Source organism: Anabrus simplex, chromosome 7 (genome assembly GCF_040414725.1).
Source record: "Anabrus simplex isolate iqAnaSimp1 chromosome 7, ASM4041472v1, whole genome shotgun sequence".
Taxonomy (NCBI): Eukaryota; Metazoa; Arthropoda; class Insecta; order Orthoptera; family Tettigoniidae; genus Anabrus; species Anabrus simplex.
The window spans coordinates 80497294-80512670 of NC_090271.1; the positions used below are offsets into that span (position 1 = coordinate 80497294).

Sequence of the window (15377 nt, forward strand, 5' to 3'; positions counted from 1 at the left end):
CCTACTATGTGCCTGAACCTTTTCTCTCTCCCCACTTGGGCATTAAAATCCCCTAGAAGGATGAAGTTATGTTTATCGGGTATCTTCTGGATTGTGGCATCTAGTTTATCCCAGAATCTTCTCCTTATTCTTTTTGTTGTCAATGTTTATAGGGGCGTGAACATTCACAATCGTATATACTTTGTAGGTGGACTTAAACGTGAGTAAGGATAGCCTTTCAGATGTAGATTCAAAGCTTGTAATGGAGTCTAATACTTTCTTGTCGATTACAAAACCTGTCACAAGATTGGGAACATTTTTCATAACTGTTGTCCCCGTCTTCCCCTTAATATCCTGAATCCTCCTGATTCAAAGCTGTCCTCATCCAAGAATCTGGTCTCTTGCACAGCCGTTATGATGATTCTATGTTCATTTAATGTGTCTATTAGAGTTTTAAGTTTCCCCACTTTCAAAAGCAAATTTGCATTAAAAGTGGCTAAGTAGTTTTTCTTTCCTGTATTTTATTTTGTTTCAGCTTCCAAGATGCTCCGATTCGTTTTTGTGTGACGTTGCAGACTCCCCCAAATCTGAATGTCTGCTTGCGCACTTATGTGCACCTGGGGTAATTAGTTTCACATCACACTTTTCCATGATTGATCATTCTTTGAATTCAGGGGGTGACTTCTAGAGTCACCTTTTCTTACAACCAAGGTTGTTAACCCCGGAGGATTATTCACAGGATTATGAAGACAGACACTGACCAAAGGCTGCCCAATTTGGGAACAGTCACTTTTAGCTTTTGATTTAATTTTTAATTTGTGGTGAACTCCATGGATGAACTTCAGCGACAGAAAGACAACCTACGGGAGGAGTTCTACCTGAGTGAAGCAGTGACTAGCCAGGAGTGGAGCCAGGGAGGTTACAAACTAAGACATTTAGTAACTAGGCTCTTAGACCATGGATTTCATCACAAACTATACTTAACGAAGTGTTTTCCTGTTCCATGCAGCGACTGTAAATGCAGAAAATGTGCTGAACTCTGTGAAAGATACCATATTTTGTTAAAGTGCAAGTTGAGGATGGAATCTTTAACAAAGTTCTGTATGGAGGTTTGATTGTTTTGTTTTGTATTTTATGTATGGCTATTTGCTGCAATAAATATTTCATCATTTATACCCAATTCTCTACCAGCACCTAAATTTATTGGCAATATCAATCCCTTGATTTGGAGTTGACCATAGGTCAGATGAAAAAAATTGAAAGCCTGCCACTAATAAGCATACAAAATATCACATTCAGCTAGCGGTCCTATGGTCACCACTCCATGCTCCTTGGATGAGAGTATCTGAAGGTAATTACGAGGACAGTTTGAAAAGTTCTTGGAATCACCGCTAGACGTCAGTACTAGAGCAACGAGGTTCCCGTGCAATAATCACACATCCTTTGTGAGTGAACTCTTTGTTGTTGTTCCCGCGTAGTGATTTGTGACAATGGAAAAAACTGAGATTCGAGCAGTGATTAAATACTTTGTAAAGAAAGGTATGAAAGCAAAGGAAATTCATGCCGACTTTCGGAACACACTGGGGTCTCTGCTCCTTCATTTTCAACTGTTGCCAAGTGGACCAGCGAGTTTAAATTTGGACGGGAGAGCTTGGATGATGATCCGCGTAATGGACGGCCAAAAAGTGTTACGACCCCAGAATTTATCGCAAAAGTGCATAAAATGGTCATGGAGGATCATCGACTGAAAGTCCGCCTCCGTAGCGTAACGGTTAGTGTTATTAGCTGCCGTCCTCGGAGGCCCGGGTTCGATTCCCGGTACTGCCAGAAATTTAATACTGGCAGGAGGGCTGGTATGTGGTTGAAATGGTACATGCAGCCCACCTCCAATGGGGGGTGTGCCTGAAAAGAGTTGCACCACCTCGGGATGAGGACACGAATTTACTTATCGACTGAAAGTGCGGGAGATTGCTGAAGCTGTAGGGATGTCTTCTGAACAGGTATATTATATTTTAACCGAAGAATTAGGTATGAAAAAATTATCCGCAAGATGGGTGCCGTGGCTCTTGACACTGGACAATAAACGCACCAGATTGGAAATGTTCGAACAAAGTCTGGCCTGTTTTCAGTGCAACCAACAAGATTTTTTGCGCCGGTTTGTGACTACAGATCAAACTTTGGTCCACTACTATACCCCAGAGACAAAACAGCAGTCAAAGCAGTGCAAACATGCTGATTCACCACCACCAAAGAAAGCAAAGGTAGTGCGTTCGGCCGGAAAATCATGGCCACAGTTTTCTGGGATGCAAAAGGCATTCTGCTGATAGATTTATCTTCCTACTGGCCAAACAATTACGGGGCAATACTATGCAAACCTCCCAGACCAACTACAGGAAAAGATACGCGAAACAAGGCCTAGTTTGGCAAGGAAAAAGGTCATCTTTCATCCGGACAACGCTCCAACGCACACAAGTGTTGTTGCCATGGCAAAACTTCATGAACTGAGGTACGAATTGTTGCCACATCCACCTTATTCACCCGATTTGGCACCATCAGACTTTCATCTATTCCTCAAACTGAAAATTTTCCTCGGTGGACGGAGATTTTCTACAAGGGAAGAACTGACAGCCGAATTGGAGAGGTATTTTGCAGGCCTGGAGGAATCTCATTTTCGAGATGGGATCAAGGCACTGGAACATCGCTGGACCAAATGCATTAGTCTACAGGGAGACTATGTTGAAAAATAAAAGCAGTTCCACCAAGGTAAGATACTTAATTCCAGTACATTCCGAGAACTTTTCAAACCACCTACGTAAATTAGTTTAAAATGAAAATACGGATAACATTCTGCAACATACAAGTCTTAAACAGAAGCGACAACAAATTCCATATTATTCAAGAAACCTCTTATTTTAATTTCAAACATTTTTTTCTAATTTTATTAATGTACTGGATGTATAAAATAATTACTTTTGAAGGAAGTAACTATAGAATTTAACTAGACCTACTATAGTACTGGTATTAGTTATTTGTATCTTTATAAACTTCTGACACATTACAACCTATAATTACCGATATTCGAGAAGCTCACATATAAATTGTTTAGTGTCTGTTTATAGTTTCTGACCTGTCTGAATAACAAGGGAACATACAGGCCTCACAATAGTATTTATTTACAAGACTGAATTTGATCTCAATCCATTTTGTTTTTAATTCCGGAATTAGACTCGTCAATTTCCTAGAACGTTGCGTACGAGAACATCGCCCACGAACAAACAAACCAATTATTCTGTGCGCATAAAATACGAGTTTCCTTATTTAGTTGCCATTGACATACGAAATTAATGTGGGTTTTCCCAAAGGTAACTGCCATCATTATTGATTAAACTTTTCAGTCAGAATACAAGACTTCAGGATAATGACACTGGCCGTGACACGCTGAGCATTTTCAATACATTCATGGATACTGTATTAAGTTATTCTGTCAACGATTCTATCAACAAATTCGCTTCGCCCGTAAGTAGTAAAACATCTGAAAGCCTAGATATCTCTTCCTAAGAGAAAAAACATTAAATTCATGAAATACGTCAAATAAAATTTTCTCAGTAAAATGATATTCAATAAACGTTCAAGCTACTAGTAAATCTAACGAGTAAATTAAATATCGACTAATAGTGTCGTTCATGTGTGTTTACCTACCTTCTGTCTCTGCCATTTTTCGTTGCTCTGAGCAACCCGAGTCTACACGCCCATTGGTTGTTATGCCCCGGACATTCCATGTTGCTATGACAACGGATATTTGGCGTGGTAACAATTGACAGTAGAGGTGCGATCGGAAGAAGTGATGGTTAGGGTAGGATATTTTGATAAATTGTAATTGCAGATAAGAGAATCATTGCTCTATAATGTCTACTGTCGCAACACGTATGTCCATGGCAGTGGGAAAACACGTAGGTATTACATTTACCAACAAAAATATATGGATTTTTAGCTTTTTTTGTTGTAATTTGCTTATGGATGTATGTATTCTACCACTGTGCTTATCATCCAGCTCTTATATAATAAGTACGACACATATTTTACTCATATTTCATCACTTTGTACATTGCATTCTTAAATTATCCTATGTTCTAGACTGCCTCTGATTACCATGTAGGCCTATTTGAAAGGTCAAGTAGCTTATATGGGTTCTTTGACATTTTTACAATAAACTCCTTTTAAATAAATCTTAAATTGCACGCAGTGTACATGGATACAAGGTATTAAACTTCCGTACGGGAAAACCTTAGTGATTCTGTCCTCAATTTGCACTTTAGTACATTGTATCTCTTTCATAGTTCACCACATCTCCAGCACTTACAATCAATGCAAGGTTCCTGGAAACACTTTACACAATTTATAATGAAACCCATGGACAGCACACCTAGTCATTAAGTGTCTCGGTTCATAACCTCCTTGTGTGCATTCTATAACACCACGGCCGCTTCCTTCCCTCTCATAGCCCTCCCCTATTCCATCGTTGCCAAAAGACGTATCTGTGTCAGTGTGATATAAAGCAGATTGTAAAAAAAGTAAAATAAAAAAAAAAAAATCTCTTCTACATAATATGGCTCTCACTAACACATAAACAACACTTAGACTGAACATTCTTTCTTAGAAAGGATGATTTCAAATTATCTATTTATTTATTTATTTTATGCCTTTGTATGTGGCGAAGTTAGGGCTCACGGCCTTCTCTTACACTTAACCACTACGTACAGTACATAATCACATACATGCATTTTAGTTATATTTTCCAGTCTGTAGGTCATTGTTGAACTGGTTTTCAAATGAAATAATTCTATAGCTGTCTTGAGGGACAGGCTGCTTAGAAGTTTAATATCAAGAAGTTAATTGCTTTGGAATCAGCGTTTAATGTTTCTCGAACAAGGAGAGAAAAATGATTTCCAGGTGTCTGAAAAGTAACGCCCAAATATAGAAAATTTGATACTGATTTCAGCTGGCAGTCACCAAGGTAGGAAGCTTCCCGTTTACCTCCTTTTCTGAAGGTCATAGAGACAGTTTTATCTTTATTTAATCTCAGCTTAGTTTCTTCAGCCCAATTAATCACAAGATTAAAGCTAGTTTATAAACTGTCTCCAAAGGGATGTTATGAAAGGCCATATCATCAGCATACCTGAGTAGTTTGACCTTTTTTGACTCTACAGATTCTCTTTACAAAGGTGAAAAAATGAGTGTATCCTCCTAATTCAACACATCATATATTCCATCATTAGACGGAGTAATCAAATTCAAACATGTTTCGGCTCGATTGAGCTAGTTTTTTTTTTTTCTTTACGTTGCACCGACACAGTTATGTCTTATGGCGACGATGGGATAGTAATGGCCTAGGAATGGGAAGGAAGCGGCCGTGGCCTTAATTAAGGTACAGCCCTAGCATGGAAAACCATCTTCAGGGCTGCCGACGGTGGGGTTCGAATGCACTATCTCACGATTACTGGATACTGGCCGCACTTAAACGACTGCAGCTATCGAGCTCGGTGCTCGTTTGAGCCATCTTCAGTGAAAAAAAAAAAGTGGGGGTTGAAATAATTTACATAATACAAGCTAAAAAATGCCAAAAAACATAATGAAGGAACACATGAAAAACAAAAGAGAGCCTAGACGGAAACAAAATTAACACAATATACCATATTTACATCATCATGTGGAGCAAACAACAACTCCCTGCAACAAAAATCAGTGAAAACAGGGGTTAATACAAAACATAATTGAAATGAAAAAACTGTGTTAACATAAGAAGAAAAGAAATGAAAACCAATGATACAGATGGAAATTAACAATAAGTGCACATAGTGATGTTGCGAACCTCTTAATTTACAAAATATTGGTTTTGGTTTTTTCACTTGTTCCTTCATTATGCTTTTTGGCATTTTTTAGCTTGTATTATGTAAATTATTGAACCCCCCCTTTTTTTTCACTGAAGATGGCTCATTACAAGATATTAGAATCATTCCGTATTGAATAGGAGGATACTTTCATTTTTCGCCATTGTAAAGTGAAGATGGCTCAAACGAGCCAAAACATGTTTGAATTTGATTACTCCGTCTAATGATGGAATGTATGATGTATTGAATTAGGAGGATACATGCTTTTTTTCACCTTTGTAAAGTGAAAACCGTCAATATGGAATGATTCTAATATCTTCTACAGATTCTGTAATATCTTCTGTGGCAATGATGGAAAGTAGTAAACTGAGAGGATCACCTTGAAGTACACCAGTAGGTTGCAAAATTCTTGATCTGACGATGCCATCATTGATGTCAATCCAGTTGTTGATGAGTAGAAGAAGGTGGAAACTTGGTCCAGTAAACTTCTGTAATTTCTCTAGCAAGATAGTTCTGTCGATCGTGTCAAAAGCTTTTGAATAATCATTGAAAATGCATGAAGTTTGATTAGGCTATGGGTCAAGAAACTACATTTTGATATTTATTTTCTGATTGTTTCCTCCGTAATCTGGTCAAGAAAAGAGTCCCCACTACTTCAAAATGTACATCTGTAAACGTCTATCTTTTTACTTGCTTGGTTTCGACTTTCTCTTATCTTATTCATATTCCCTAAGTTCCATTTCTTACATGGTTTTCATTACAATTCAAAAATTATTGAAGCTAATATAAGAGGCAGTGGACCCAGTAAAGAAACCTGGCCATATGCTGAAGATGATGTCACTCAGCACACCAATGTATCTAGGCCATTTTGTTGGGCAGCAATCATCTTGGGCTGTACACTGGGGTGACCAAACTTCCCATTTTTAGTGCCAGTCCTCTTCTTCTTCTCTTTCCTAGCATTTTTCGCACCGACACAGTTATGTCTTATGGCGACGATGGGATAGTAATGGCCTAGGAATGGGAAGGAAGCGGCCGTGGCCTTAATTAAGGTACAGCCCCAGCATTTGCCTGGAGTGAAAATGGGAAACCACGGAAAATCATCTTCAGGGCTGCCGACAGTGGTGTTCGAATGCACTATCTCCCGATTACTGGATATTGGCCGCACTTAAGCGACTGCAGCTATCAAGCTGGCATTCTCCATTTGGTCCTGTTAAGTGCATCATTAGGTCTGACACCCACGATCTTTATGTCTTCCTTCAGACAATCAAGCTATCGTTTCTTGGGACGGCCGCGTAGTCAGTTTTCTCCTCACTTGTACTGGACAGCTGTCTTGGTAACTGATCCATCGTTTGTTCTCATGACATGTTCATACTATCTGAAGTGAGCTTCTCACATATAACTATCCCATTTTTTTCTGTCCACACTCACTGTAGATAAAATAATATTTAAAACATCTAAAATCCAAAATTACAATGGTGCTTTGAAAAAGTTCTCACAGCTTGGCTTTGTAGTATTGTTTCCATCATGCCAAACCGGTGCACGTTTGTTAAAGGAAATGGTATGACAAATGCTATCCGTGCAATTTGCTTATTCCTGGAATGACATAGTGTAAAAAACAAGACTGTTCACTAGTCTTTTTAGACTTGGAAAAGGCATTCGACAGGGTATCTCACAGTCTCATATGGCATGCAATGTGCTTTTATGTTTTCCCTGAAACCTACATCGAATGGACAAAAATTTTGTTGTAATGTCAACAGCGCTGTTTGTTTCGGCACCCTTTGCTACCAGCATAGGAGTCCACCAAGGCTGAACCCTCTCACCACTACTATATATTCTCTGCATGGATGCAGTAACTGTGTTGATCTTCAAACACCCTAGAAGAAGAAGAAGATGACAACTGCTTACACGCTCAGCATTGGTTATGAACAATTAACAAAAACCACAAAATTCAGGTATTGTGGTTCAGTGGAGACTTTCTGTTTACGGTTCATACAGTGCTTCTTGTAAGTGAAAGTTCTGTCAAGGGCTACTCCCAAATATTTTGGAGTGACATAGAACTGTAGCTGATACCTGACCACGTGACTTTCAGCTTCTGATGTGCTTGTTTGTTTTACAAATGAAAGCTACAAACTTGTGTCTATGCAGGAGTGGGTCTAAACTGGTTTGCATAATAGCTGGATAAGTTTTTTTGAGGGCAATAGTGAGATTTATTTCCACCATTTCAAATTTAGTGCTTTGTATGGCCAGGGCAAGGTCATCAGCACACAAAAAACTTCTGGTATTTGGACTTACTGGCCAGTCATTAGTATATATCTTGATGTATTGGAACCAATACACATCCTGTTTCTTTACTCTCTATTCACTGTGTTGCCCTTGGGAGTCAATGAAAAACCTGCTTATTTGGAGAAGAGGGACGATGAACCTTTAAAATCCACTGTCATTTATCAAATTGAAGACCTCAGCCAATTTATTATTTATAGTACAATTACCTTCCCCCCCTCACCCCCCCCCTCCTGCAAAAGAAGAGAGTCTGAATTTCTATAATAAATATAGGTAAACGGATTAGCCCTATACGATAAGTTATATAAGAGTAGGCAAAAGAATGAGGCACTTCAAACATTTATGTGAGTTCCACAAGCATGGTTCTTGAAGATCATCATGGAATTCTTGAGAGTAGTAGTGGTGATGTTAAAGATGAAATCTCTATTCAGTGCAAAGGTATTGCAAAAGTTGACAAACCAAGCTCGATAGCTGCAGTCGCTTACGTGCGGCCAGTATCCAGTAATCAGAAGATAGTTGGTTCGAGCCCCACTGTCGGCGGCCCTGAAGATGGTTTTCCGTGGTTTTCCATTTTCACACCAGGCAAATGCCGGAGCTGTACCTTAATTAAGGCCACGGCCGCTTCCTTCCAGTTCCTAGGCCTTTCCTATCCCATCGTCGCCATAAGACATATCTGTGTTGGTGCGACGTAAAGCAAATAGCAAAAAAAAAAAAAAAAAGTTGACAAAAAAATTAGTTATGGTTCCTCGGACACTTAACATCAAGCCGATTACAGAGATGGATGAGAGCTTGTACTTTTGCTTCTACAGGGTCTTTCACTCAAAGTGGGGCCAGCCGGGTAGGTGGGCGAGCTGAAGGTCAGATGAGCACATGGCAGCTCGCCGAGCTTGGGGCTGGGAGTTAAAAATTAAATATTTGAAAAGGAGGTTCAACCTATTCAATACTTAAAAGAAAGAAATGCAGTAATCACATTCCTATTTAAATGGGACCGGTTTCGACCTTAGTCAAGGTCATCATCAGCCGTAAAAACATGTACAATGTTTATGAATATTGGAGGTCAGTTTCACACTCTGATAGGCACGACACCACATTCTGTCATGCACAAAGTCACAACACTATCAACTAATATACGAAGATCAAAAATAACTTGAAGTCGCAGACGAATAAATTTGTAGTAGAATCGCATGTAAATAACAAGCACACATAATAATGCATAATCAAAGTAAAATAATTTCTCACCTTGTCACAGAATATATTGAAAATGTCTTCCACCTACATCTACACATATCTGGCTTCATCTAAGGAAATTTTAATTCATATGCATTAGTTCATATTCCAAGATAGCCTCAATTTCTCCCTTTGTTTTGTAAGTTATGAATTTCATGATGATCCATATTGACAAGCAATCACAATTTAAGGAAAGATCCACCTATTCAATACACATTATTAATTGATGTAAGTTATATTAACAGTAAAACATCATGGGACTAGTTTCGACCTGCTAAAGGTCATCTTCGGCCATAATGACCTAAAGTCATATGATAACTAGGGCCTATACAAAACACATAGGCCTATACATTTAAAATAAACGCTTTAAAACTCAAGTCTGTGGACTGTTATATAGATTTACTAGCTGATGTACCCATGCTTCGCTACAGGATTCTCAGAAAGACTGACTTTGTGGCTTTTGTAACTGAAGTCAACATGGGTCATTACAGAAACATCAGTAGGAAAGTAGCGATTAAAAGCAATGTTATCATATAAAATACTCAATCAAATGAAAAACCGCACATTTCTCACTTTTAACAAATAGTACTACGGTGCCGATCTCACAGTCCAAAGTTCCAGAACTGGAATGACCAGGCCGTAGACAGCCGTGAACACTCATCTGCCATTATTCTGTTAAATCTCCACATTGCTCATTCCAATCAGTGCCTCAGAGTGGAGATTGAATAGCTCGAATGCTATGATGAACCAGTGTGTTATGTACCAGTAGTATCAGAAAATTTATGAACCAGAGGAATGGAATGCTAAAGAAGAAAGTTATCTAACTCCCCAGCTATTTTCCACCAATATTCAGGCAGACTGTTACACTCGGTACAACCGGGCGAGTTGGCCGTGTGGTTAGGGGCACGCAGCTTTGAGCTTGCAACTCGGAGATAGTGGATTCGAACCCCACTGTCGGCAGCCCTGAAGGTGGTTTCCGTGGTTTCCCATTTTCACATGAGGAAAATGCTGGGGCTGTACCTTAATTAAGGCCAAGGCCGCTTCCTTCACACTCCTAGCCCTTTCTTAGCCCATCATCGCCATGAGACCTATCTGTGTCAGTGCGACTTAAGGCAAATTTTAAAAAATACTCGGTACACAGCAGTAATCCTATCTATCGGAGATGAGTGGCAACAGAAAGCACAAAGCACATCACAACAAACAATGGTCAATGTAATGTTATTGTTGATAAATTTTATGAGCTTTCTATATTGTGGGCCTTCACATTTAGTTTTCTTTCGACTCTGTGATAGTAAGGCGTCTTATAAAATTATTTATAGCGTAGACTGTAGTTCCTCATTCTCCGACTTTACATATCGATTTTCATTAAATCCTGCTTACCCATTTTCTCGGGACTCAGCGCTGATATGGATTTAGTAACAAAAATCCAAATTCATGAATATCTCTGTGATCATAGCTGGTACGGTAACAATGTATAAGTCATAAATGATCAGAAATTTAATACTAACTTATAACTAATAACATAATTATTTTGGAATTAAATTTTTGGCCGTCCCCTAAACTACCATTTCACTTCACGTGAATAAAATGATTTATGGCCTAAATTATAGGGACTTATTCTCTGACTTTGCATACCGATTTTCATTAAGATAGGTCCACTAATAACATAAATATTTGGGAATTCCATTTTAGGCCTTCCCCTAAACTATTTTTTCTCAGTGTGAATTCAATTATTTATGGCCTAGATTGTAGCGACTTATTCTCCAACTTCACCTGCCGAGTTTTGTTAAGATACGACCATTAATAACAAATATTTGAGAATTAAATTTTAGACCTTCCCCTAAACTACCGTTTCACTAGGTGTGAATCAAATTATTTATGGCCTAGATTGTAGCGACTTATTCCCCAACTTTGCATGCCGATTTTCATTAAGGTACAACCACTGACAACGTAAATACTGGTGAATTAAAATTTAGGCCGTCCCCTAAACTACCATTTCATTGAGCGTTAACAAAATTATTTATGGCCTAGATTGTAGCAACTTACTCCCTGACTTTGCATACCGATTTTCATTAAATTCTTTTCAGCCGTTTTCTCTTGATGCGTGTACATACATACATACAGACAGACAGAAATTACGGAAAAGTAAAAAGTGCATTTCCTTGTTACTGTGGACACGACTGATACAGAAATACCATCCTTTTTAAATTCTGAGCAATGTACAGACAAAACTCTTATTTTATATATATAGATGGAATAAAATAATAATATTCACAGTCTTTGCTGGTAAAATTCTAATACAGTTGATTCTGGAATCATCAGTTAACAATGTGTATTGAATAGGTGGATCTTTCCTTAATTTTATAATTGTCATGCTTTTTGTCTCGAATAGGTTCAGTTTTTGCTATATTCACTATAGTGAAGCTCGTGCTGATTTCTTGACAGAAGTTTATTGTTGAGTGTATAAAGACATTATTGGAAAAGTGCAAAATTTTTCATGAATTAATATGTTGCAGATATCTTTCCCATGATGCACAGAATAAACCCAGGCCTTTAAATATCAGACAGTATCATATGGTGCCAATAAATCCATCTGTGATCTTGCAGGATTCAGAACCGTCCTGTATAAACTGTGTGAGATTCAGAAGTTGTCCAATGCAGCTTTTGCCAGGACAGAACCTGGCTTGCTGTGGTATAAGTAATGGATCAATCATAGATAGAATGTGATTTAGAATCATTCTTTCCGGTAATTTGTAAAGGTGATACAGAAGTGCTATAGGTCTGAAATCTTTTGTATGGTTCCCTTCTTTGGCAGGTTTCAGTAAGGCAATTACTCTGCTCTTTCTCCATGCCTTTAGTTGTGACACTGTTATTGAAGAGCTGTAGAACCCATTCTTTGGTTTTTGGTCCAAAATGCTTAATCCGTTCTGATCATGTGTCGTCCAGGCCTGTTGAGTTACTGTTTTTACGTTCTTTAACAGCCTTGTCCAATTCCATCGTATTGAAGGGTACATTGAGATAGTTTTTCTTCCATGCGTTCTGTTTGTATTTTGGGTGTTGTGGCTTTATAGGTTGCCTTTCCACTCAGGAATAACTGATATGCAATTTGGTTTGCGTTGATGTTAGCATGTTCAGTGGTCTTCATAGTATTGTTGTTAAGGCGCTTCAGTAGTCTCCATGCTGTGTGACTGTCTCTTATCAGATCTAGATCTTCTACCATCCTGATCTGCTGATCGTTTTTTGCTGTACTTAAAGCTATTGCAGAAAATGATTCATTTTTGGCAACATTCTCAAATACTGGACATGTTAATATGCATTATTCGGCACCTGAAAATCCCAAAAGGATGAGAAACGTGACTTTTTAGCGTCACTGAATGTTTGGTGTGGGATTCTTGATAATGTTGTCATCAGTCTGTACTTCTTTTAAGGCACAATTACTGCTGAATCATATTGCCATTTTCCTTTATGTTTTCTTATATATAATGAAATCAGTAAAGATCTGGAATCACAGATAAGGATATTTTCAGATTGTCATACTGTATAGAGTCGTAAATGAGTTGCAGGACTGTGATGATGATGATGATGCTTGTTGTTTAAAGGGGCCTAACATCGAAGGTCATCGGCCCCCCGCAGGACTGTGAGCGACTGCAGGGGGACTTAAACAATGTAGTGAGATGGACAGCAGACAATGGTATGATTGTAAATGGGATGAAAAGTCAAGTTGTAAGTTTCACCAAGAGGAAAAGTCCTCTCAGTTTTCATTATTGTGTTGATGGGGTGAGAGTACCTCATGGGGAACAATGTAAGTACCTAGGTGTTAATATAAGGAATGATCTTCATTGGGGTAATCATATTAACAAAGTAGTTAAGAAAGGTTACAGATCTTTTCACATGGTTATGAAAGTAATTAGGGGTTATAGTAAGGATGTAAAGGAGAGGGCATATAAGTCTCTGGTAAGACTGCAGTTCTCCAGTGTATGGGACCCTCACCAGGGCTACTTGATGCGAGAACTGAAAAAAAATTCAAAGGAAAGCAGCATGATTTGTTCTCGATGATTTCCGACAAAGGAGTAGTGTTACTAAAATGTTGCAAACTTCAGGCTGAGAAGACTTGGAAGTAAGGAGACAACATGCTCGACTATGTGGTATGTTGATATAGATGTTGATTCCCGTAGGGAACCTGAAATATTTGTCCTGAATGAGTAAATTTATTATACCGATATAAATGGTCCATTATTGGACATTATAAATTTTCCAGCTAACTCATTCCTGGTTGCCAGCGTTTTGTCCCAGTGTGCTAAGTTGGGCTCATCAGTTGGTAAATAGCACACCCACCAAGACACGTGGCTAGTGCATACCGTGGAAGCCACTGTGTAGGCTACTTGGCGTCACCAGCAATGCCAATGCACTATCAGAGACTTTATCTCATTACCAAAAATTGATGCCTGCCTGGCCATCCGATGATATATAGAAGTTGATTCCCATAGAGAACCTGAAATATTTGTCTTGAATGAGTAAATTTATAATACCAATATAAATGGTCCATTATTGGACATAATCAATTTTCCAGCTAACTCATTCCTGGTTGTCAGCGTTTCACCCCAGTGTGTTAAGGTGGGTTCATCAGTTGGTAAATAGCACACCCACCAAGATGCATGCCTAGTGCATACTGTGGAGGCTACTGTGTAGGCTACTTGGAGCCACCGGCAGTGCCAATGCACTATGAGAGACTTTATCTCATTACCAAAAATTGATGCCTGCCTGGCCATCCGATGATATAGATGTTGATTCCCATAGGGAACCTATGCAAACTTATATTGTTTTATTCCTTGAATTGCCATCACTGATGTCCGACTCGTTGGCTGAATGGTCAGCGTACTGGCCTTCGGTTCAGAGGGTCCCGGGTTCGATTCCCGGTCAGGTCTTGGATTTTAACCTTCATTGGTTAATTCCAGTGGCCCGGAGGCTAGGTGTTTGTGCTGTCCCCAACATGCCTGCAACTCACACACCACACATAACACTATCCTCCACCACAATAACACGCAGTTACCTACACATGGCAGATGCCGCCCACCCTCATCGGAGGGTCTGCCTTACAAAGGCTACACTCGGCTAGGAATAGCCACACAAAATTACATTATACATCACTGATGAAGAGAATGGATGTTTTTTCTTAAACATGTATGATAAAATAAATAATTTCAATCATTAACCCTCGAAGTGGCGGTCATTTATCCTGTAATGGCAGCGATATTTTACCGGTGTTGCAGACTCTTAGTATAAATTGTATTAAAATTCGTTGACTTGTTATACATACATAAACAGCACACCCTTTTATCCTCAAAAGTACAAGGAATAAGATGATGATGATACTAAAGCTGTTATTTATCATCCACAAAGTGTAAGACCAAAAATATGTTGAATTTGTTTATATTATTTATTTTTGCAAAAGTTTTGCTATATATAAAATGTTTATATTTAGGTAAATTTAAAAAATGACATATACAAAAGAAGCACCAGTTCGTAGTAAATAGGTGCGTACCAGTATATAGTTTATAATACTGTTCTTAGCTGGAAAAATTATACAACAATGTATACAACAATTGTATGCTACCACTTGTACATTACACTCAGAGTCACTTGGGTGGGTCTTTCTTTTTACTCCATAATTGTGAGGCCTCCAGAAGTGCACTAGTTTATAACACCCCTGGTGAATACCACCATTACATCCTCGACACCAGAATGTAGACTTCTCCTTCTTCTTCTTCTTTACTTTCAAGCACACAACACATAGGCGATTGTTATTCTGTGGCAATATTTTGAGAGCATGAGAGAGGCCTCCTGCATGACCTGTTGGCCTCTCAACTGGAATTGGGGACTATTCATTTAGCAATCCCCTAACTATAGTGATCATGAAGTCTCATCTTGCTAAAGGCTTATCAGTGTTCTTTATGTACAGGACGTATGTGTCAAATAATGTCATATCTAGAAGATTTGAAAAAA

The 15377-nt window shown here is 38.7% G+C and overlaps 1 protein-coding gene across 1 annotated transcript in view; it reads left to right on the forward strand.

The window, feature by feature from the left end:
* The first annotated feature begins 3813 nt into the window (after positions 1-3813).
* Positions 3814-15377, forward strand: part of LOC136877269 (enoyl-CoA hydratase domain-containing protein 3, mitochondrial) — a 53342-nt gene continuing 41778 nt past the window's right edge. The window contains exon 1 of the mRNA XM_067151178.2: positions 3814-3929. Coding sequence (XP_067007279.2) covers positions 3885-3929 — 45 coding nt within the window. The 5' untranslated portion in view covers positions 3814-3884. The remainder of the gene's footprint in view (positions 3930-15377) is intronic.